Here is a 25572-nt window from a genome sequence, read left to right as displayed (position 1 = left end):
TAAATTTCTCATAGAATTTATGGTCTTTGAAACATGTGAAATGCCCAACAAAATTAACATTCTTCTATTAAACTGTGACTAAAAATAGTGTGATAATGAAATAAAACCTAATGCCTTTTCATTTGTCATTTGTATACCGTAAATTCCGGACAATAAGCCACCACTTTTGTCACAAGCTTTCAACCCTGCGGCTTGTGCAATGCGGCTAAATTATGCATTTTTTTCTAACTGCCACCAGGGGCCCCTAAGCAGTAAAGGTAAGAGTGAGACAGGTGAAATATATGTGTCGAGGAAAAGACAAGTTTAATATAACGTGGCACTTTGAGCATGACTAAAACTAGCATGAACACACCCTCAACATGGAAAAGGTGTCAATATAAGGGGCGAGCTAACCATATTGGGAATCATTTTACGAGTCTGTTTATTTGTAAATGTAAATACAGTGGCGAAACAAACAGATTACAAGAAGCAATGTCCAACGAAGCAGAAATGTTTTGGGCGGATTCCCATTCATCTGTCGTGTGTTCTGTAGTAAATATATTACACGATTGGATTCCATGGATTGTCCTTGAAGCATTTTTGGCAACATTCAAAGGAGTTTAAGACAGCCAGGGCATGTAATGGAAAGTTAGGCCAGCTTTATAGTTTTGGGTATATTGTTTCAGACTGATCGCGATGTTTCCCATATGAGTATATTTTGAAATCGTATGTTTCCCAAACACCCTCTGATGCCTTCACTCGTTATCATATCTTGAATCCCAAGAGTTTAAGCTTTCCAATGATATGTGGCATGACGTATTTCGTTGACTTGTGATATTGTACGGACACGTGTTTGTTTATTAAAAATCTCGAAGCCCACTGGCGGGCAGTCGGAGTGTTAAGGGGGTTAAGTTAGCGTCTATTAATAAAACTTTAAGTGTACCGTCTTTCTTTGTAAATATCCTGTGTTTCAATGTGGGCACATGTGGCTTATGAATGTACAAAATGTTTTTTCCTTTAAAAATGGACTTGGTGCGGCTTAAAATCAGGGGCACTTCATAGTCTAGAACTTTACAATAACTAGTGAGGTCAAGTGGTAAGGTATCAGCGCTCTCACCAGCGGCAACCCATGTTCAATTCCCGTTGGTGAAAAAAGTTATTTTTTAGGTAAAAAGTGCACATTATACACAAATAAATACATAAATATTTGGGTAGGGGTTAAATGTATAAAGACCGTAAGAATAACAATGAAGTCGGATCAATCAGTACCAAAAATACCCCACCAAAATTCACTAATAATAATCATTAGAACAAAACAGACCAAAATGGAAAAGGCTAAACCTCAATTAATTCCCAATGCTTTTAATAATCAATTTTATTTTTTTTTTTTGTCGCAGGCTTAATGGTCAAGACTGACTGATGAAATTGAGATTTTATTTTCTGGCCATATAATCCAGCCCCATTTCAGAGTCGTTGTGGGAAAAGAGACAAAGAAATCTTTGCATCACCTATCAGCAGGGTGATTTATCACTTGAATGAAAGCCTGGCACAACAGACATAGCCTTCGCCTCGGGGATGGTGGTTCAAGTCTGCTGCCAGTAAGGCCATCAAACTTTGGAGCGTGAGGACAACGCGCGACTGACCCACAGAAGCAGCCAAGTGAATGAGTCCAACAGATCCTGCGGCATATGTTTTATTTTATATGGAGAGAGGAGAAAGTCTATGCACAATCACTCAAAGCTTCTTTCCCACTGTGCCCTGACGACTTGAAGGTTTCTGGCAGATATAGTGCTGGAGTTATCTTAACCCAAGTTTACTGTGGGTTTTTTCCCTTTTGTCCCGGGCAGGAAGTAAAATAACAGTAGAAACTCTCGCATACCCTTATTAGTTCACCCCAGAGATTCAGTTTAGCCTTAAATACTGTGCGATCTTCTGCAAGTTCTGCCCGTTGCCACAGCTGTGTTTATAGTAACAAGTGAAGATGAATATGTTTCTCCAAAGGTTTAACTTCCCAAAGAAGGTTGTGGAGTAAGTACGAGGCGACGCTGCTGGATGCTAGCTGGCTGACTGATTGACACACTGCTTCAGGCCAGGACATTACAGCACGGCCATGACTCAAGCACAGAAGCATGCCGGTTAACATGGAGAGTCTCCAAGTGGTGTAGGATTGCATCAAGTGAAAGGAAATCAGCACTCTTGTTTGAAAAGGCTCAGATCAAGGAGCAAGTACTTCATTTGTGATACTTTATCAGTTGCAATTAGGCAATGTTGAGTTGTTTTCCTGGACTAAAAATACAATTTCAATTATAGGGGATTGCTAATCTTTGTTGCATTTCTGAGATTCTCTTTTGATTAATGACTATACCAATAGACTTGACCAACAGGGTGTGCCTTTGTAAGTAATACCCAATAATATTGAATCATAAATCCTTCACTGAGAAACAAAAGAAGCAAATTTTTAGATTTATATATTGGAAGACAACACCACTCATCACTTGGCCAGTGATTTGGGGTTAGTCACGGATCATTAATCTATCCATTGTAATCAAAAATATTATGGTCATATTTCCTTGAATCAAGGAATATTGTGTGGGATTTGTTAACACTCAAAATGTCACAACTATTAAAATTTGATGAGGCACATAAAAAGTATTGAAATTTTAGGAACATGTTCCCTTTTTGGAGCCAAAAAAAGATCTTTTGAGTGTGACTAAACATAACATTAGCTGCTTTTACAAGCTATTTATGAGGGCAAAATGCATCAAATTGCCTCTTTTACTCCATGTAATAACTTCAAATATAGACGCTGTAATTATAATACATGCAATTATCATACTGCATGTTGAGAATAATAAGAAAAGTGAAAAGAAAATTAGTTTTAAGTGCATTGTAGCCACAAATATCCGCATTGGGAGACAGACACACAGAAATAGAAAACCAGCTTTGGGTTGACAGTTTCCTTGGATAACATGACTCATGTGTCCTCTGCAGTGTGCCAACATCCAGCTGTGAAAGGGTAAAAAAGGTAGCAGACAATGCTGACACTGATGAGATGTTCTCAAGAGCATATGCCGGACGTTTCCTGCTTTGCACTGCTGCAAAATAGTAGCCAATTTATTTCACCTAAAGATTATATTTATGATTTTTTTTTTCTCACTTTGATTGGACTGTATCATTAAAGATGATGGACTCAATGCCTTTTATAGTAAATATTTGATTTGTGTTGAGTCTACTATGGTTGGGCCGACTAGTATTTAACCAGGTTTAGCAGACAATCACTTTTTAACACCAATTTCAGTCCTTTCTTAACAGGAAAAGAAGTCAAGAAGAAAACAAAGACTTTTCAACTGTAGCGTTTTGCTGCCTGGTGAGACCAGCAACAAAAGAGCAGGCAACAGATTTGAGGAAGGACCACAGCACATCTTGTTCTCACTTCTCAGGAACAGGCCACTCTCCGACGTCACCATCCCGTGCATGTTAATTGTTTCAAGGTCCCCTCACCCAAAAATTCAAATTGGCCAAATAATGCACATTTGGACTGACTCCAGCATCTGGATTGTAAAGAAAATATATTTTATGGTTTGATTTTCTGGAAAAAAAAAAAAAAGAAGGGGGGGGGGGATCAATCAAATTTGCAGAAAACTTTAAACATGCCAGAGACAGAGACAGCCAAAATGTTTCACTTGCTTGTTGTCAGGTTACATACACAGCTCGAGTTCTGCAGTTTATCTCTTGCCAACTAGTTAGGCCTGCCAATAACAGCGCCAGTTTGACATTCTCAATGAAACACATGTGGAAATCAATCTATCTTCTTGTCCTACAATGACTAAGGGTCATTGTGGTTGCAGTCACACAAGGCAGTATTATTCACCCCATCAGAAGCTGAAATGGGTTCCTACCTTCTGTCATGAAGTAGGGAATGCGGAACCTTCCTTCCAAGACTCGCTGTCGAAGCACAGGCAACGTGGGTCCGTCAAAAGGCAGGGCCCCACAGACCAAAACATACAGCACCACACCCATACTCTACAACAATCCAAAACATAGATCACATAAATTAATCTTAAAATGCAAAAAGTAAGACTATTGCAATCTTATCGAGTATTGCAGCAGAAATGGGAAATTGTAGCCTCAAGGACAAAACTTACCCAGATGTCCAGTTGTGGGCCCTCATACTGTTGGCCCTCGAAGATCTCGGGAGCAGCATAGGGGGGGCTGCCACACCATGTGGCGAGAGGCTCACCAGGCTGGAAGAAGTTGCCAAATCCAAAGTCTGTAAAACACATGAGCGTTGAACCATTTTACAATATAGCCAGAATGTCACAATTTTGAATGATTCATTTCATGTCAACATGGCAAAACACAAAACAGCAGTAAAGGTACACAAATATGGCTTTTGGATCGTTTGTGTAGTTATTAATAAAAATAAAAAATTTGGGTAGAGAGGGAGATTATTCAAATCAGTGTCCAGCAACTGGGAGGCCGCGCAAAAAGAAGTAAAATTTGCGTTATTTCAGAAAAAGAAAGTTGCCTTATTTTTCTCCTTATTCTGTATATAAAGCAGATTTGTTTTAACCACAAAATAGATTGGGTGTGCGTTATACACAAGGTCTTACGGTAGTATATTACCTTATTTGAGCAATGATTCAACATTGAAAATTAATGCTTGCCACATTCGGACAACATTGAATTCAAAGTCTCCAGCACCCCCGCGACCCTAAAGAGGATAAGAGGTGCAAAAAATGGATGGAAGCAACGGAAACCAAACCCGGATCACAGCAGTGAGAGCGCAGAATCCTAACTAATAAACATAATTGTGATGTAGATGACATCGGAAAAGGCATTAAATCTGATCTCATGATCACACGATACCACATAGTTGAGTGTGTTGAGTGATGATTACAATGACAACATAAACTTTAAATACCGCATCATTATCAGATACAAAAAAATTGTTTTTTCCCTTGTCGTGCTTTTTTGTGTTATTCATATCTTTCAGGACAACTTTGTTTTTTCCATTCCCTAACAACTGGTATCGTGATTTAAAATGGCAAGGATGAGTTCAAAAGTAATGCTTTTTTGTCTGTCGTTAACGTCCCTAGTGGTCTATTGATTATGCAGTGAATTTAAGCCTATTATCAATGTTATTATTATACTATCTATCGTCTCCCTTGCAAAGGAGTCTGGCTGTAACCAATTGGCGATTGGGGAACACTTATTAAGAATAAGGCGGCAATATAAGGGACGTAAATCTTCTAAGGGCACAACAATACTCCCGAGAAGATAAAATGAGTTATAATTTAAATCTGCCCCCTACCCCCTTCTGCATCCACCTGTCACTTCATTGGACCAATTCAAGTCACATCAGACCAAAACTAGGTTAAAAAAAAAAAAAAATCAATTTTCTTTACATGCATATTGATTCATGTCATTAAATCAGATACATGTATATTACATATTTTGAACGTATTAGTTAATTACCACAGGTTTCTATCCCTCACCATATAATGATTTAGCGTTACGATCACCAACTCAGAATGGATAAACATAGTCTCCCAGGGGTCTAATGTACAACAGACAATATCAGGCAGACTGAGGGACTTACTGAAGCTTGTAAACAGAAATCAAGTAACTATTAAATACGCGTTGTTTCTTCTTTTTGTGTCCAGCCACATGCTTTAAATACTTGTGGGGATAAGGTGCCTGCGATTGGCTGGCAACCAGTTCAGGGTGTCCCCTGCCCACTGCCCGATGATTGCTGGGATGGGCTCCAGCACCCCCGCGACCGTACTGAGGATAAGCGGTGCAGCTAATGAGATGAGAGAGATTATTATACTACTGCTTTATTACTACAGTTATAATTGGTCCAGGCGGTGTAATAATTGATCATAATTTAGACATTAAATAGGTCAATAACAGAAAAGGTTGGGGACCACTGATTTAAATTAAATGGCAATGAATTAGCTTCTTCTAAACACTAGTCAGTGTCCATTGTAATGTCCAAAACAACAAAGTTGATTACAAATTATCTGTTTGATTAATATTCAATATCACAAGCCTTTGTTGGCAAACATAACGTGAATAGATGAAAAAAGAGGTTCCATGTAAAGTGCTAGTAATAACTGAGGAGAAATTAAATTATATAACATTATCAGAAGACCTCCTGAGGCCGCGACTCATATTTATCTACAATTGTAGCTTTGTTAGGTTGACTGAGATGCTGTTGTTTTGTTGAATGCTGGACTGCTTAAAAAGTTAATTAATTGTATGAATTTAATATTTACTTTCTGCTTTGTTTAGTTATCAACTTTAACAAATCATGTGGGAAAAGAAATCTGAAATTTACCGTAGGCATCAAATATTCATTTCCCACAAACCTTTGAATATTCACCAATACAAAGAATAGAGCACCACAATAAATCAGAGCTTCAAAATGTTTTGGAGCGGTTAAACAAAAGTGCATTAAAATTCTGTTTATATTAAAAACAGATTTACAACCAGCAGGGAGAACTAATATTATTTTTCATGGTTCTAGATTTAGCCTACAGCTAACAACAAATTCAGGATTGTAAAAAATGTGATTGTGAAACCAAAAAGATGTTTCCATAAATGAGGCGAAAAAAGGCAATCTGAAAAGATATATTCTTCAAAGTGTAGCTAATGAATATAAAGGTAGGAGTGGAAACCAGCCAAAACCTCACAGTTCAAAATCCCTACAAGCCCCAACCCCAAAACAAACCTATTCATTAAAATGTAATGTATTCATTTAAATAAAATAAAATAATGTTGGTCTTAGTCCTGCAGGTTTGAGATTTTGCAATCCTGCAAATCTGATTGCAAAGATCAGGATCGTTATCAAATTTGTGAAGAGCTTGGTGAATAGCAGATGCTATGACCTGGTTCGAAGATGTAAAAATCTTAAACCTCCAGGGATTCAGGTTTTTGAAAAATAGCAATGGGAAGACTGTTGTAACACTTCTATATTGTCAGTGAGCTTTACTTAGTGTGCTGCACAAGCCATAAATTTGTATGCTGGACCAACAAGCCTCCTGAATGAGGTCACCTGCACCCATGGCATCACATGAGCTCATCAAAGGCTTTTCTTCAACTGGCAGTCAGGAAAGCAAACTTCTCAGATTTTATCCACTCCCATTACATGGGAGATGTCTATGCACATTGCACACACACTTGTAGACTTCAGTTTTCAAACAGGACTTCAAACAGTAACAACAAAAACACGCACGAGCATATTTAACAAGTAACACATTCAAAACATTTAATAAAAATATTTAAAGTCCTGCCTGAAGTCACAAACGGAAATTTTGTCTTGCACTTGTGATAAGTATTTTTAAAGATTTCGCAGGGCCACAAAGGAATGAAAAACTTGGTTCAATTAATATCCATTCACAGGTTGAAATGATATTTTACTATTGTGGGTGGCAGGGCAGCTAATTGGTTAGCGTGTCTGCGGCACAGTTCAGGGGATAATGGGTTCAAATCCAGCTACCAGCCTCCCCATGCCTGTGTTCATTCGTGGTAGATTGGGTTTTCTTAAAAAGTTACAATTAATGGAAAGTTATTCAGTGTGCTTGTGTTGCTAACGGCTTCATTGTGACATTTAACATTCAGTCATTTTGGCCTTCAACAGCTATATCTCCATTTGATGTTCAACTTCCTGTCTGCCTCGTGTAATTTTTTTAAAGGCCGTGTATGTAACTTAAAAGTATTCTTCTTGCTGCACCATCTTCTGGCCAAAACCATCATTGCAGCTCCTTTTGTTGCACGTGCAAGTATGTGCAACTCTTAGATGCCCTCGAATAAACTCTTCCTTTTTCATCTTTAGGGGGAATTGGATTGGCATTTGGACTGTATTTAAGACAGTCCTTTTCTTACTTTTACCTTTTTATCCTACAACTAAAGAAAAACCACAACCACGTGCGTGAAATATAACTCTGCGCCCAACCCCCCAACTTCCTTCTCCTTTAGTGTAATTCGCTTTATAGCCGGAACACCGGTAATAAAACAAAGATAAAAGCAAATGGCAGGGTGGAAAAAACATGTAAAGGCTATTTGAACTCAATTCAGCATTGTTAACACATACTTAAACAGTTTAAAATAAAATATTTTCTCAATTAAGGACACCTTAAACTACGCACCCCACCTTTAAGCTTCATAAAAGTCATGCAGCGTCTGGAAGGAATAGAATGATTGTGTGAAGATTTTGGTTGGCACCAAAACCGTATCCCTTCTGGATGCAGTGCGTGTGTATCAGGTGCCATGCTTTTCCCAGTATTCGAAGAAAAAGGTACAAAAAAAATAACTGATTAAGAAAGTTGGCGTTACATAACAGAGCTGGACGTTATGTCAGCACATGAGTGTGGAGAAATGTGAGGCCTCAAGTCCCATAATTTTGTTCAGCCCCTTTTAAATGAATGGGTAAACAATATCATCACAAACATGTGAGCAAATTATGTTCAAATGAGAAGGGAAGTTATATAATAAAAACTAAACAACCATTTTATTCACCACCATTTACAGGCTATAAAAAGCACATGGTTTTATAACATCACAGGGATCCTATTCAAATCAATGCTGATAATAAGCACACAATAGCATCAATTATGTGCTTTGTATCTATCGGTGTGCAAAAGCAAAGGGTGAAGCATGATTTGCAAAAATAGTCTCATTAACACAAACAAGTTGAAAATCTGAACTCATTTGTATTAATATAATTCAGTGAGCATGTTACATGCATGCACCACAGCAGGGGTATAAAAGCATAAGAGTGCAAACAAGGTGCCACACCCAGAGCATCTAGTAATGACGATTTCTTATACATTCTACTTCAAAAAAGCAAATGCAACACAGCTAAATGTTTCTGTTACTTGGTTTGGTTGTATTATTTCCAGAGCAGATTTAACTTCACAAGCTGTGACCCATTTCGTGGAGCAGAATACTGAGCAGCTCGTTTGACGTCAAAAAGCCTCTGCGCGCTGCAGGCAAGTTGCACAATGTGGGTGACACATGAAAATTAGCATAATATTAGCCTCAACAATGAAAAACGATAAACGACTACAGACAATGGATCATCAAATTCCGTGCAAACAAGCACATGCAAGGTGACATTAAAATTGAAAAATTCGAACGTCGAACCGCGAAGTAGCGAGGTCCCACTGTACTGACCTCTAAAAGAAGTATCGGAAATATCCTTAGAATTCAATAAAGATTTTTATACTATTGACTAACAAGAACCCATTCACGATATAATGTTGAGTTAATTTGATCAATTATGGTCCGGTGTCATTTTAGTTTTGCTAATGGGATCCACCCACCTTAATACGAAGCCTTCAGACAGTCCAACAGCCTCCATGTGAAAATGCTTTTTGAGGTGCAAACATGAAAGGCGCCGTCCCACTGTCTCTGATGGCCTCTCTGTTCTGCTGTTTGCATGAGACTGACCTTTATTTACTGACCGTTACCTGAATGAATTTTAAATAGCTATCTCAGAAGTATTTAGAGATGACAGGCAGTAGAGAACGGTTAGCTACAAATTTGTCTCAAATGTGTGAATATTTAAGTATGAATGATTTTTGAAGTGTTTCTGAGCCCATGAGGTGGTATCCTTTATTCTTTTTAAAATAATAAACAATTTGTTCACCGATGCGTTCAAAGAGAGGGCAACTCCGCCTCATCTGAATAAAGTAGGAAAGGCATGGGAGAACGAAAGGTTACACATTCGTCTCAAAAGTGTAAATGTTCTAGTATGAAGGTTTCGGAGACGATGAGCTGATAGCCCTTTATCTTAAATAAAGTATAACCCCTAGCAAAAAGTATGGAATCACCAGCATTGGGCAAGCCCTCACTCATTTATTCGGTAGAATAAAATCAGATCACAAACATGAAACAATCGTAGTCATTCTAAATTGCAACATATTGGCATTCAGAAACACTAAAATAAATTAAGAAAAAACATTGTAATGTTTAGTAAATTGTACTTTTTTTCGAGCAAGTGCAGGGAACTATGGAATCACTCGATTCTGAGAAGAAAAAATATAGAATCAGTGCATTTTGAGTAGAAAACAAGGACACACCCAGTCAATTTCCTTTCCTTAATTGGGCAACTGGCTTAGATCAAGTCTGCTCGTCAGTCAGCAGTTAAAAACAGTGCAGTTATCACGCCTTGGAGGGCTCCTCGACTAAGTGGACTGGTAAGAATCATGGCTCCAACAAGAGAGATGTCTCTTGAGACTAAAGACAGGATCGTCAAACTGATTGAAAAAGGTAACTCTACTTGTCTGGTTGCCAAAGATGTAGGCTGTTCACAGTCAGCTGTATTGAAGATTTGGACAAAGTATAAACAGCATGGGAAGGTTATTAAAATCAAGTATACTGGTAGGCCAAGGAAGACAAGTAGGCATGAAGACAACAACTAAAGGCCATATGTCAAGACAAATGAAAAGCAAATGGGAAGAAGTTGGAGTCGGAGTATGTGACAGAACTGTGCATAATCATATAGGAAAGCTAAGAGGAAACCATCATTGACTGCAATAGACTGGGAAGTGGCAATCATGGACTGTGGATGACTGGATGAAGGTTATCTTCAGTGATTAGTCATGAATCTGCATTGGACAAGGTGATGATGCTGGAACTTTTTTTTTTTTTGCCGTCCCGGTGAGATTTATAAAGAGGACTGCCTAATAAAAAACATAAAAATTCCCACAGTCCTTGATGATATGGGGCTGCATGACAAGGAAAAGGTAAAGGGGATATGGCTGTGGTCAAATCTGCAATAAATGCACAAATTTACATTGATATTTTGTTATTCCTTCAATAGAAAAAATATTGGGGGATGATGATCTCCTTTTCTGAGATGACAATGCATCATGCCTCAGAGCAAAAACTGTGAAAGTATTCCTTGGAAATAGACACGTCCAGTCAATGTCATGGCCTGCAAATAGCCCAGATCTCAAACCATTTGAAAACATGTAGTGGAAATTGAAAACAAAATTGTCCACAGCAAGGCTCACATCTGCAAAGATGATCTGGCAACTGCAATCAAAGAGAGTTGGCACCAGATTGATGAAGAATACTCTTTGTCACTCTTTAAGTCCATGCCTCAGAGACTACAAGCTGTAATAAAAGCCAAAGGTGGAGCAAATAAATACTAGTGGTATGTTTTGATTGTTGTTTCTTTGTCTTCTTTTTCATGATTCCATATTTTTTTCTTCAAAATGCAGTGATTCCATGTTTCCCCTTTGCTTCGTCTATAAATGTAGCATTTACTGACCGCCAAGTTTTTTATTCATTTATTTTAGCTTTTCTGAATGCCAAGGAGATGGACGTCATTATTTTTTCATGCTTTTTATCTGAGTTTGTTCTACATAATAAAATGTCGGAGTGAGTACTTGTCTAAGATTGATGATTCTATACTTTTTGCTAGGGGTTGTATTAAACAATTTGGTAGCCCAATAATTCAAAGACCGGGCAGCTTCTACCCATTTTTGCTCATAAAACATATAGAAATTAGTGGAAATTCCTATTATACCCAATCATGGCAAACCGCTTTTTTCAGTTGACCTGTTCACCAAAGATGTTTGATAATCAGATCATTCTGCAATTTTGTTACTGTTTTTGACATCAGTTTAGGGAATTTATTGCAGCATAAACTACGAGGTTAATATACTTGTGTATTTCTTTCTAAAAATACTGAGTTTGAACATTAAACACTTATATTTGTAGTGCATATTTTCACACCCAATTTCATGAGCTTTTTCTTCAATCTGGACTTGGTATTGATGAGTAGTTCATAATTTGCTGTAATTGTACATTATAATCTTTGCATTCGGGTAAATAAAGCAAAAGCCCCCATTTCTATCCGAATCCGATGTATTTCTAATCATCAGAGTGTATTGTAGCAAGAACGCACACGCCGTACAATGCTGCTCATCTCCTCCCTCGAGAGTATTTTTTCCTTCTGCCTAATCACTAGCCAAGCAATGTTCTGCTCATTGTTTTTCACAGAAAATCTGTGATGTGGACATTTGGCAGCGAGTCAAAAGTGTCTCGTTAAATTGGGGTAATAACATCTCCCAGTTGTAATCTTGGGACCCATCTGAGTACCCGGGGAGTGAACAAAAGGGACTGAATCAATGTGCCAAAAAAAATAACACTAAATGACAATAATAAGCTTCAGTAAAATTGACCTTTTCTTCTTGGAAAATTGGGGACAAATAAACATCAACTGTAATTTGTCTTTCAATGTTTTTGTTCTTTAACATATCTTGGTACAATGTTTAAAAATATGCAGTTAGCAGTAAAACAAATCGCAGACTCAATTGACTATGTTAGCAATAAAATAATCACCACCAGAATAAACAGCAACACAACAGTAGATGTCTGTTGAGACGAGCAAATCATATTAATTGACAAATAGGTTCTTGAATCCCAAACATTAGGCAATGTTTTAGAGTCAAATTGTAATCTCTGCAATAGTTAAGCCACGTAGAAATAAACAGTTAGCAGTAGAACGAATAACAGCCTCTAAATTAAAGACTACAATTGCAATACATTAATCACTAACAGAATAAACACCAACAGTAGAATTTTTGAAGCAAATCCTATTAATTGACAAGTAGGTTAGCACATTTGCTGAACACGCCAAAGGTCCCCGGTTCGAGACCGGGCGGAAACATATTTTGGCTTGGATAGGGATGGGCGCCACCAGGCTGCACTTACTCAAGGGACACCATGGGAAATGGTGCCCCTAAGACCAACCAACCAACAACCAGGTAATTGACTGCCAAACTTTGGGCAATGTTTCTGAGTCAAATTGTAATGCTTGGTTTGTACACATTTTTCATGGCCAAATTGAAGCACTTTTTAAGTTTAAAGCCACGTCCCCTGCCCACTGCCCGAAAATAGCTGGGATGGGCTCCAGCACACCCGCGACCCTACTGAGGGTAAGCGGTGCAGATAATGGATGGATAGAAGTCATGTTTATTTGTATAGCCCTTAATTACAAAGAGTCTCAAAGGGTTGCAGGTACCATTACAACTAAAATGCCAGTGTGAAAAATGTATTTTGCAGACCTAAAAATATTTTTGTAATTTACATATGCGAGTTTTAATATTGCGAGTGCATTTATTAAGACATGATTTTTAGATTTTGAGTAAATTGTGATTATTTGTGGATATTTGACACATGTGTAAATATTTGGGAGAAAAATATCTCCCCATAAAGGTGTTTGGGAACAATGACAGTAATATGCAGCTTAGCTTTTCAGTTGCAGGAAGTTCTTCTTTACAATTTATCACTCGGAAACACTACCTTACATTTTTTTGCATGGCCCATAATAAATGTCCATAAATGATATGTAATCCCTGCACTAATACACAGTTCATGGTGCCCTGTTTAGGAGTGCATGCACCTGTCCTCTAGGGCACAACCTGCAGGGGGCCATGACGCTTCATTGGACAATGTCGTACAAACTAATGAAAGCTAAAGTTAATCAGAAGGGAAGGAGAAATGCAATGGCAAAGCCAAGCTACAAGTGGGCAGCGTCGGCATCATTTTTAAGCAGACTTGATGGGAAACATGAAAACCATTTCAAACATTTGCAAGCTTTTCACCCCAAAATTCAAGCATTTTCAACGATTTCAAGCACCCGCACGAATGCGAGTAATATCTCCAAAAGTTAACCCATGTAAAAAAGAAGAGGCAATGGATTGGCATATATTTTTGTCAAGCTACTTTGCTTTGCATGTGTACCTGTTTAGAAAAAATATGAATACTCTTTCATTCTATTCAATTCAGAAAAAAATAAAATTTTTACTAGAAGGCTCAAAATACCATAACTTCATAATAACGGTTTGCATGCTTGCAAATGGTGCCTCCTTAGAATTTATAGCAGCTGTGTACCTGAGGAAGCATTCTGAACGCCCTCCAGCTCAGTATTCAAAAGGCGGCATTCTTAAGAATTTGCTGCAGCAAACAGTCATCTCACACGCAACCCCCAATAACGTCCCAACATGACAGTGCGAATGGCCTAAGCAAGTAGTTAAGACATTTCTAAACTGCGTCAATGCTGAGATCAGAGAGGCCCTAGATCAAAACTCCTCACGTGCAAACTCTTGATGCAAAAGTAAATATCTATTATATATAGGAGAGTGATGAGCAACAAGAGTATGAGTATGGAAGTTAAGAGGGTACTGTATGTGATTGTGCCGACTGTGTTGTATGGTGCAGAGACTTGGAGCCTGAACACAGATTTAAGAAGGAAATTAAATGTTTTTGAGATGAAGTGTTTGAGGAGTATGTTAGGAGTGACAAGATTGGATAGATTGAAAAGTGAAATTGTGAGAGACAAAACTGGAGTAGTAGTGGAACTGAGCAAGTGTGTGGATAAGAGAGTACTCGGTTGGTTTGGGCACATGGAGAGGACGGATGAGGAGATAATGTTGAAGAGGATCTACAGAGCATAAGTAAATGGAAGGAGACCAAGAGGAAGGCCGCGATTGACGTGGATGGATGGTGTTATGAGTGCACTGCAGGAAAAAGGTCTAAATCTAGTGAAAGCTAAAGCTCTTGTTGGTGATAGGAATGAGTGGAGGTGTTGTAAAAGGATAGTGGGATGTTTGGACGCTTTCTAAGGGATGTGCAGGGCACCTGTATGATGCGGCAGGGGTAAACCAGTGAAAGCTGTCGGGCCCTGCTGTTGAATAAAAGAATGTGTTGTGTCACCCTGACCTGAGTGACATGGCTGTTTTTTTGTGTCCCGTTTCATCTGGAGGGACGAAAGCTTGACCAACTTAGGTGCCGAGGTGCCTAACTTGTTTGGGTGTTTGGGCATTCAGGTTGGCCATAGTCCAAAAATGTTTGTGTGTGTTTTTTTGCTATTTTTCCCCCTTTTTAAATTTCTTTGTTATTGTATGTGTTTGTCTTGCTGTCGGTCACCCCTCTTGAGGGATTTGACCAAGGTATATATATATATATATATATATATATATATATATATATATATATGTGTGTGTGTATATATAAAACACAAAAAAATGGTTGAACATAGACACTTGAAAAGTAAAAACTAACTAACCATGCAGAGAGTTCCCGTGTCCCTCTTTTGAATGAATTATTTTTTTATCAGAACACTCTATATTGATCTAACATAAAGTCCACTTCTACTCAAACGATGGAGAGTGGTATCGGATCAGAATACAGCTCTAATGCACATTTTATGAGTCCCTCTGATGTACCATAGCACTACCTCCAGTGACCAAAAATATTGAGTACAGACGCTCCCCTACTCAGGACTATTTGACCTTCTTAAAACAGTAGATACAAACATTTTTTTGGGGATGTCGAAAACTATCCAGACATTCATGTAAGTTAGATTTTGTATTGTGTGCACCCTTATCAGAGTACAGGACATTCTGTAGTGCTTCTTTGCGCCGCTACCAGCATGTGGTGGCGCATCCACCCCCGAGAAGAAATCCAGCTTCTACTTCCTAGTTCGTCTGTAAACATGCAGTGTTACAAGTCTCCAGCGCGCTCAGAACTTTGGCGTTTTTATTGTTTAATATCTCGTGCATCCATTCAATATGGATCGTGTAAAGTGGCGAGCAGTTTCTTTTGAAATTAAAGTGGAATAAGAAAGCTTGATGCGGTTGAGAAAATGGTCGGAACCTTTTTTTCTGTCACATTTTACCACGGAAGAGGACCTCTTAATCTTCCAAAAGTCAGTTAAACTCAACTTTATTTATCTTTAAAGAATAAATTATTTTTGGAAATGTTTATTTTTCAGTACAAAACAATATGAGTTACTTATACGAACCTTAAACATACAAAATATAAAAATACAAAATATAACACTGAAGCAACTTACGAACTTACTAACCCTAACCCCAATTTACGATCTCGTAGGGCAACATCTGTATGTGCCAAGGTAGTCAAAGGATTTAAGGTCCTTGGCAATAGTATTCCGAATTTACTAAACACACCATTTCTTCCCAAAGCAGAGTACTTCTGTGCAAAACATGATGTACCAAGGACTAGTTCAATGTCTGACAATATTCTTACAGCCAGGCCCGATAATACAATTTGTAGTAATGACGATAACGATGAGAATAATAACAATGATAAAAATAATAATAACAATAAGCCCAAATCCACTGTGTAATCACTACACTACTAGAGATCTAGATGACATAAGAAAAGGCATTTGATTTGTACTCACAGTAGCATATTGTACAACAATTTTTTGGGGCTGAACTATTTCCCATAGTGATCAATTACATTTTATAAATGACACAGAGTATAAGGTGTGATGATGAGATGAAATGTAATGCCTTTTCCCATGTCACTTACATCTCTTGTGGACAAGTGATAAGGATTCAGCAATCTCATCGACGCGATCTGGGTTCGATTCCCTCTGCAGCCAATGCGGAGCAAACATGGTGACTTGATTTGACTTGAATTTGACGACTAATCATTTGTTGCTCAAATGTGATAATATACGACCGTAAAACCCGCACCCAAACTTTGAAGAACTTTTGGCAAAAAGAAAAAAGATAAAAATACAGGAAAACAAACAAATGGTAAAAGCAAAACAAAAAAATAAGGCAACATCTTTTTCTTTCTAGGTAGCCAGGTACCAAAAGCCCGATGGTTGCTGACCACTCTTTTAAATGACTACATTCAAGCAAATTTGAATAAGGTTGAGGTTTTGATTAGGACCTGAATGTCAAAAAAATTTTAAAATATACTTTTTGGTCAGGCCTAATAAAAAACACTCTCAAACTATTTGACTAACTATTTCAAGGTCGTCGCAGTTACAGTAAAACATAACTGACGTATGTAGCAGTAAATGTGAGTGAAAAAGTCACCCAAAGTAAAAACAAATAACAATTGTGTGCGTTTCCTGGCCACTCTTGCCATCATACCTGCAATTTTGATGTTCATGTGGCCATCCAAGAGCAGATTTTCCGCTTTCAAGTCTCTGTGCACAATCTTGCGGTTGTGACAATACTCCACCGCCGACAGGATCTGCCAAAACTTCCTCCTGGCCTCCATCTCACTCAACCGGCCGTGCTTTGCCAGGTAATCTGCAGCCAATTAGAGAGGTAATTGGTTAGAATTGCAATAAACTATGACTGCACAAGCTTTACAAAGAATCCAAGGTATTTGATTGAACAATCTACTCGGTGTCTCTTAACAATGTCATTTATTGTTTTAATGAAGTGCAGGCCAGCTGTCAGCTCCGGGTTGTGGTTCTGTTACATCACAGCACATTTTGTACAGTCATATGAGAATACTGTAATATTTGGTTACTCAGAACTTCAACTTCATGTCCTGGATCTAAAATACAACAACTTTGTTTAGGCTTATTATATGTTTATGTACGGTATGTATTGTAATAGTATTTCTCAAGTTAAACACTTTGGAAAGTTGTAGCGTAGTAGTTAAATGCATGTTAGAAAAAAAACTCTAAAAAGGTAAATTTTTAAGGAATCATGTGATTTTTTTACCGTAAAAGAATGACTTCTCAAAAGCCTCTCCAAAAGCCTCATGTAAAGTAAGTAAGTATTTTCACAAGTTTTTTGGTAGCTCTCCATACTTTTTATGACGATTAGGACTGCAACTAACAATTATTTCAATAATCGATGATTCGGTCGATTTATCCTTTTATAAAACAGTTTGAGGAACCCTATGGCGGACCAAGGAGCTACTACAAGCATGTCCTTTGAACTCCACTCTCATTTGCAGTGAATTAACGTGTTGAGAGGCACATAAATCACGCAACACAACAAATAGATGATGAAAGTCATAGCCAATGCTTTTAGAATCGATTTTAGTGATTTGTTGTTGCAGCCCTAGAGACAATAGAAAAAAGATGAATAATATTTTGACCTTTTAAGAGGGCATAAGGTAACGGCTAATATACACCTAAGCAAAAGAGCACTCAATTTAAAAAGAGACATTTAGTTGTGTGACGAAATCATCAATGAAACGAAAAATTGTTTGTGAGTGATTTATCTTGTGTTGCAACTCCAAAATGGGGGGATCCTATCCAAGATGCCAAGGTTCCAAATCACTGCGGTTTTCAACTCATTATTTAAGTGATAGGAATTATAAAATGAGATTTACACAACTAGATAATCTCTAAACACTTCTACATCTTCAGGACACATTGTGCCCTCAAAACTAAAACATTTGAACTACATTTTAAACCTTAACACATAAAATATGTTAAGTTTAGCACAAAAGAAATTCGAAAAAGCCAGGTAGACACGTTGAGTGACAAAATAACCAATGAGTTAAAAGACTTATTGAATGAAAGCATGTCAAAGAACACTCATAGTTCCAAGGAAATGTGAATTCATCCACAGCATGGTTGAAAAAACTTGATTAGATAGTAGCTGGTACATTCCAAAGTAGATGCTATTCAGTGACCAGGGTTGCGCTTACATTTTCATTCAAAGCTGCTAATCAAAAGAAACTCTAACACTTTAGAGAGGAATGTGTCAAGGAGTTTCAAGAGACCAAGTCACTTAAAGGTAAGAAGCATATTCTTTTGAGGCTACAATAAAAGCAAAGTAAATTGCTTGTTGCTATTTGTCACCTGGTGTCTCCATTTCATGTCATCGGTTCAAATCGGAAATGGGTTGGGTTCATGAATTGGGTGTTCCTGGAAGTACAAATTTAGTTTGTAAAACCATAAGGGCTGAGAAAGACTTTGACCTTTGTAAATCATGACATTTTCAAAATTAAAATATTTTCCTCATGTTATTCCCCTGAAAAGTACATATCAAATTAGGCCCCTAAATGTAAAAAATTTGCACCAGACACATGCAATTAGGCTCTTTAAAGATATACCAGGATTACATATTTTCAAAACTATAGGGCGCAACTAAAAATCCCAATGTGGCTGGAAATATAAAAGTGCGTCTTATCACCAGTGAACCTTAAGTACCGCAAAATAGGGTGGATGAGATTGTAAATGCATGCAACAATGGTATGCATACAACGGGAATCAAACCCGAGGAGTGACTGTGAGAACACTGACATTCTACCACAAGACCGCCAGTGGTAGTTATTACATCTGAAGATAAATAGCTCATCTCATTATCACACAATTTTTACTCAAGGTGCAAGAAAAACTGACCTCTCCAGCTCTTCACCAACGAATGTTACAGAACGGACAGAATGGAAAAAACAGAGTCTTTCACCAAAATACAAGCGCTTTTACATATGTATACATATTAAACTCCAACTTTATTGACGCACAGGTGAAGAGTGGAGGGACTGTTTAACCTATCAGAATGCACTATGCAAATCAGTGTTTTTGGCACAGTGAATAAACTTAATTTGATGATAATAATAATAATAATAATAATTTCCTTGTATTGTCATTCTGTGTAACAATGTACACAGAACGAAATGTCGATTGCACCTGACCGATGCAGCCGCAGCCAACAGAGGGCGCCGCCGACCATTTTTTAAGTCTTAGGAATGACTCGGCCGGGGCGCGAACCACCGACCTCCCAGTCTCAAAGCGGGCGCCTTACCATCTAGGCTACTGAGCTGGTCCGATGACATAAGTTCTAATGCATTTTTATATTTCATTTATACCACTGATGGTCGAGTGTTAAAGTGTCAGCGCTCTCACCACCACTACTCTGGTTCGATTCACGTTGCATAAAATGTTGTGCAATTTTGGTCAGTGACACCTATTGACTGATCTATCTTTGCATTAAGATGTACTGCAACTGTATAAAAAGCCTATGTGCCGTATATATGAAAAATACTGTTTTTTGGAGGTGTGTTTTCTGAATGAGTGCACCTAATAACGCAGAAATAAGGTAATTTCAATCATTTGCCCATTGACAAATGGGTTTTTTTCTAATTGCAAACACTTTCGATAAACTTTAGTTGAAAAAGCCATGAACTGTCAAGCAATCAGTTTGGAAATGAGTACCGTATTTTCCGCACTATAAGGCGCACCGGGTTATAGGGCGCACCCCGAAAAAATAGTTTTTGGTCCTATATTTTCCATACATAAGGCGCACCGGATTATAAGGCGCTACAATGGGAACGTCGACAAAACAGTCAGATAGTTCAGTCCAACTTATTACCCCCTTAACATTCCGAAAGCTTGCAAAGACGCAAATACGTGTCGAGAACACGTGCGGATGCGGTGTCCGTACGATGTCACTCAAATGCATCGTTCCATCATTCGGAAGGTTAAAGTCTTGGGATTCAAGAAATGCCAACCATTCCTTAGTTTCTATTTTCTTTTTCGCTCGCAACTTTACTGTCCATATGACAATAAACACTTGGAATTGAGTGACAGCCTGTAAATGATAAAAAGGATCCGCCCCTTGACCTCCGAATAACTTTAGCCAATAGTGATCGATTCAACTGATGATTGACACATCTTTTTCGGCCAATTGCAGGCTTTGTTTTACAGCTTAAGCCTATGCCAGCCTGTAAATGATAAAAAGGATTCGCCCCTTGACCTCCGAATAACTTTAGCCAATAGTGATCGATTCAACTGATGATTGACACATCTTTTTTGGCCAATTGCAGGCTTTGTTTTACAGTTTAAGCCTATGCCAGCCTGTAAATGATAAAAAAGATCCGCCCCTTGACCTCCGAATAACTTTAGCCAATAGTGATCGATTCAAATGATGATTGACACATTGGTTAGCCAATGAAACGCCGGTAAATAAATCACCGCATACACCGCGGACTACTTGCCGTTCGGGGGAAAATCTAGTCGGCGGCTGCAAGTTAGTTGGAAGACTTTGCGATTTAATATTGATCCATAAATAAGGCGCACTGTATTATTAGGCGCATGGTCAGCTTTTGAAAAAAATTAGGACTTTTAGGTGCGCCTTATAGTGCGGAAAATACGGTACTCAAAGTGAGTCAAAGTCAAGCAACATGAGCAATCCCATTCTCCAACGTTGGCCAGGGTAAAGAACTCCACACAGTGAGGTATGCTTCATGGGAAACAAACAGAACAAGCATGAATCATGGTGGTATTAGGAAGGAGATCAGCGGTCGCTGCGTTATGCCAGATCTGGCTGAGGAATTGAGTTTCTTGACAGCTGCTCAGGTTTAGTTAAGACAAACTGTGAGCCTATATGAAAGGGAAGATTGCTGGATTGAACATTGGCTTGGCTACAGATGGCACAGCGGTAGATAGAAAGAGAGTGAGTCTGTGTGTGTGGAGGACAAGGGGGCAAAAAACACTCAGTCTTTTACTACGTCAGTGACTGATAATGCAGTGATGGAAATACAGTTACCTCATTAAATCTACTCACAGGCGAGACAGACTGCGGTGCTTGTTTCATTTCTATCAATAAGCATTTAAAACGGCTTTGATTTAAAATACTACAAGTACTAAAACATTTTTTTTGCGTTTGATGACGTAAACCCCCTAACATGTTTTCCTAGTATCACTCTCCAGCAAATTTAATAGGCCTTTATTGTTATTTTTTTGGGCGGTCTGTAGAATAGAATGTAATATTTAAACTCTTACCACCGAGCGATCACCTTTCTAAAGCTGAAAACGTCATCCTTAATAAATGTGTAATGCCAGATTTATGGGTAAAGAGTTAAACCTTGATGTTATTCGATGTACTTCTCATTTTAAGATTACAGCTAATTTTCATAAAACTATATTAAAAGCTCTAAATCTGAATATATTTCTTATGGAAGACTGTGATAATGTGCTTAGAATGATTGTAATGAATGACTGAAGGCAAAGGCAGCACGGCGGCTGAGTGGTTGTGGTGCCCGCGGCACAGCTCTGAGGTCTGCGTTGAGTTCTGAGGTCTGTGTGGAGTTTGTATGTTCTCCCCATGCTTGCGTGGGTTTACTCTGGGCACTTCGGTTTCCTCACACATTCTAAAAAACATGCATGTCAGGTGAATTGGCCCAAAATTGTCCCTAGGTGTGAATGAGCGAGTGAGTATTCTGTTCCTTGGTTTGCCCTGCGACTGGCTGGCAACCACTTCAGGGTGTCCCCTGCCCACTGCCCGAAGATGGCTGGGATGTGCCCCAGCACCCCTGCGACCCTACAGAGGATAAGTGGTGCAAGTAATGGATGGATGGACTTAAGGCAATTAGACCTTTTATCATCAACCACAACATAACACCAAGAAAGCTGCACACTCAGAATTTACGAACATAAAATGTTCTTGTATTCTTTTGTCTGACCCCAAAAAATGGTAATTTAACAGGCTTTGCATTGTTTTCAAAGTGACACCATAATGTCAGATCCTTGCAAAAATTGCTAACCGGCAGGCACTCAAGAGTTAAAATGGATCACTTGACAAAATTTGATTGCTGCTGACTGAGAATGTTCTAACCTTTCCACCTTCCTCGCCCACGAAAACATATTTTTACATACAGGGTATACACTTTATTGGCTATGACCAATATGCTAATTTCAAATACATGTGATATGCATTAAACATAATTGGTAAGACTGGAGGAGCAATGACACATGACATTCCACAGACAAAACCATTATGAAACAGTCTTGTTCAACATGCACTGAACAGAGAATTGTGTCCTTTAATTTTATATGTAAAGTTTGTTTCACCGATCAGGTAACAATCAGTTGCCATGAACAAACAGCTGCTTGTGGGATTACTTTGTAATTGATTCTTTTGTGAAGTTAAATCAGGCTTAGTCTCTTGTATCTGCAGCTATTTTCAAAGGACATAGTTACCAAAAATCAATTTCAGATGAAAGGCGTGTCATGCAATGGGGGTAAAAATGGGGTCCAGATTAAAACCACACCGGTTTTAACTCCGCTTGTGACCATAACACCTAACATGAAAAGGGTGGCCAAGAAGTTAAAGTGTTTTGTTATTTGAACAGTAATATGTACTATAGACAGAAAAAATGTGTTTACTCGTTTTGTGAAATAAGGAAACATGCAGATTAGACATGTGTTTTTCAGCAAAAACATTTTAGGTCATCATCAGAGTTTTAAAAAAATCTTAAACATCAAAGGTAGCTTCACAATACGTAGGTGCCCAAACATTTGTGACCCGATGATATGCTGTAGTGTTGATGAGCTACCACAAATTGACAGTTTATGGAAATAGGGCAGCGTATCCAAAATAAGATTTCTTTGAAGGCAACGACACTTAGTTCCTTTCCCATCAGGCAAACGGAGATTTGTGTGAGCGAGCAAGCTCTCTGCAAGATTCAACGCTCGTCTCATCGTGCCAGTAGTGCTTTTTTAAATATGCATGCCCTACATTTCTCTACCACCTTCCAAATTCAAATGGACGTCCCGGCACGCTTTTCTATTCTGTTCTGCTTCCTATTCTATTGAGCCTGGGCCGCTGCTGTATTTGCATTTGACCCAATTTCCAGGTTTGATCTGTCCGATGGTTTTGAGGAAATCCTGAGGGACAGACGGCACATCAGTTCACAGAAGGTGATAGCCAATCCTTTAAGAATCTAGAACTACCCATGTCATAATGATCCTATATTTCATCAGCAAGGTGAGTCAGAGAAGTTCCATAGTTTTAACCCAAATTACATTTCAAACCTAAACTATGAAAAATATTTAATGCTGGCATGTAACGTTTCCTAAATCCACGTCTCATTTTTTTTATAATCATGCCAGCGCTGCTCCCCAACTTTTCCACTGGTAGCAACTAAGAAGTAAGCTCTTAAACCCAAATCCATGTCCGAGCCTCCAACCCGAATTTCTGGCCAAGTCGGGCTTAAAATGTCAATCGTGACGTTCGGGGCGGGCTTTTGTTGTGAATTCTCCCCCCCCCACCCCCCCCCCCCCCCCCCCCAAAAAAAAAAAAAAAAAGATATGTTTTTAAAAATGTATCCTAATACAATGTGTGGATACTAAAAAAACAAACAAATTTGAAGCCGTCGATTAAGAGTAGATAAAGGACCAGCTTTCTTACTACGTACATTGTTTCATATGGGGAAACTTTAATTGAAATCCCAACAACTTGGTTTGACATTTAACAATTTCTGTAAACGATTGAACAACCCAGCCCAATGTAATAAAACACTTCAAAGAAATCCATATCTGCCTGTCAATCAAAGCAGCGCCCACTGAAACTGATGACAACATATACAGTACACACGCTCTTGCATAACAGAATTCCATTGTGCAATCGGAGCAAGGAGGTCAGAGGAATCAGGACACAATGGCTTTATAAATCCCGGTGATGATTCGGGAGGAAAGACTGTGCAATGTGAAATTGCCATCCGTCATAGGTCATTTAGGAGAGACGACAAACAAGGTGAGAATGAGACGTGGTGACAGCTGTGCATGCAAGCCCATAAGGATTGGAGTCATCTGTAGCATTCTATTTGGATTTTTCCTCCCGGGTTGTCTTACTGTCTCCTTCTTAGCTCCTTGTGGGTCACATGAGCAAGAGCAGCAGTTGCTGAGTCAACATCACAAGTTTAACACTAGCCTCAAAGACACACACGACTATTACGTTGACAGTTGAGTAATCCCTCTGCCGACTGCCTGGAATTAGGGTTGATACAATCTCAGACAGTCTAATAGGTGAAGTTAATTAGATATATGGATTATGATTTGATCACAGAATGAAACCATTTTTCTGTGTCCTTATTGAGAACAGTCACTCAAGTCAGTGTTTGGTGATGCAATATTTTCCTGTTTAGAATGTGCTGATGATTGTAGCTTAATTTCAAACCAACATGCGACTAAAACAATTTGTCAAATATATATATATTATATATACAGTGATCTGTACAGAAGTCCAGTAAATAGATTTAGTAAATAAACAGGGGATCTTAACAGAGACAACGGCCTGTTTATATTCAATGTGCTCAAAAGGACACATGATATGTGCCTTCGGTGAAATCTCCTGCTGGAAAATGTTGCAAAAGGCTATTTATAACATTGACTCCCACTGATTCGGAAAAAAAAAATAACTATGAAGAAAATATGTGGGTGGGTGTCCTTTTTCTCAACCGGCAATCATTCATGTACTTTACTTCACACACTTGTCTGTTGTTGTCTGTGGGTGTATAGTGAGGAGTTTATATTTATTGACCTTTTTAATCGATGGTGGTCAATAATAGTAAGTAAGAGATTTATTTTTATTTTCGGCAGCTTCATAAGCCACATCATCCAGAATCCTGTGGCATTGCCACTTTCAGTGAGCAGTTGATTAAAAAAAGGCATTAATTTCGGACAGCTCAACGTATTTCTTGGACAATACGACACAAAAACAGATCTTAATGCGTAAAATGTAAAGTTGTTTTGCAATATGCATTTCACAAAATCCAAATCAAATGAGTATGGATCATAATTGCTCCAAACACCGATGTTTTTCGAGTTGCGGTGTGTTCAAATGGTAAAAAAATTGTGATGGATTTGCACCCATGCCATTGAGATCATGTTAAAACCTACTTTGAGCAATATTGAACCCAAAGTTGCTTCTGATGCTGCATTGTAAGCAATGATGGGCAAGTTACTTTGAAAGTGTGATTAGTTATTGTTATTTACTACTTCTTCCAAAAAGTAACAGTTTTAGTAACTGAATTACTACATACTTGAAAAAAAAGTTG

At 38.4% G+C, this 25572-nt stretch overlaps 1 protein-coding gene across 2 annotated transcripts in view; it reads right to left on the bottom strand.

Moving 5' to 3' along the window:
• The window catches only part of sik2b (salt-inducible kinase 2b), a 67066-nt gene that overhangs the window by 26960 nt on the left and 14534 nt on the right, over positions 1-25572 (bottom strand). For both annotated transcript variants that reach the window (XM_088345240.1, XM_088345241.1), the window contains exons 4-6: positions 16914-17075; positions 4125-4249; positions 3879-4002 (exon numbers count right to left, since the gene is read on the bottom strand). In XM_088345240.1, the coding sequence (XP_088201366.1) occupies positions 3879-4002; positions 4125-4249; positions 16914-17075 (411 nt within the window). The remainder of the gene's footprint in view (positions 1-3878; positions 4003-4124; positions 4250-16913; positions 17076-25572) is intronic.

This window comes from Urocampus carinirostris, chromosome 10 (assembly GCF_059441175.1).
Source record: "Urocampus carinirostris isolate Australia breed hairy pipefish chromosome 10, RoL_Ucar_1.0, whole genome shotgun sequence".
In the NCBI taxonomy this organism is placed as follows: domain Eukaryota; kingdom Metazoa; phylum Chordata; class Actinopteri; order Syngnathiformes; family Syngnathidae; genus Urocampus; species Urocampus carinirostris.
Note: the sequence above shows the minus strand (reverse complement) of the source record. Positions and strands in the feature narration are given on the sequence as shown.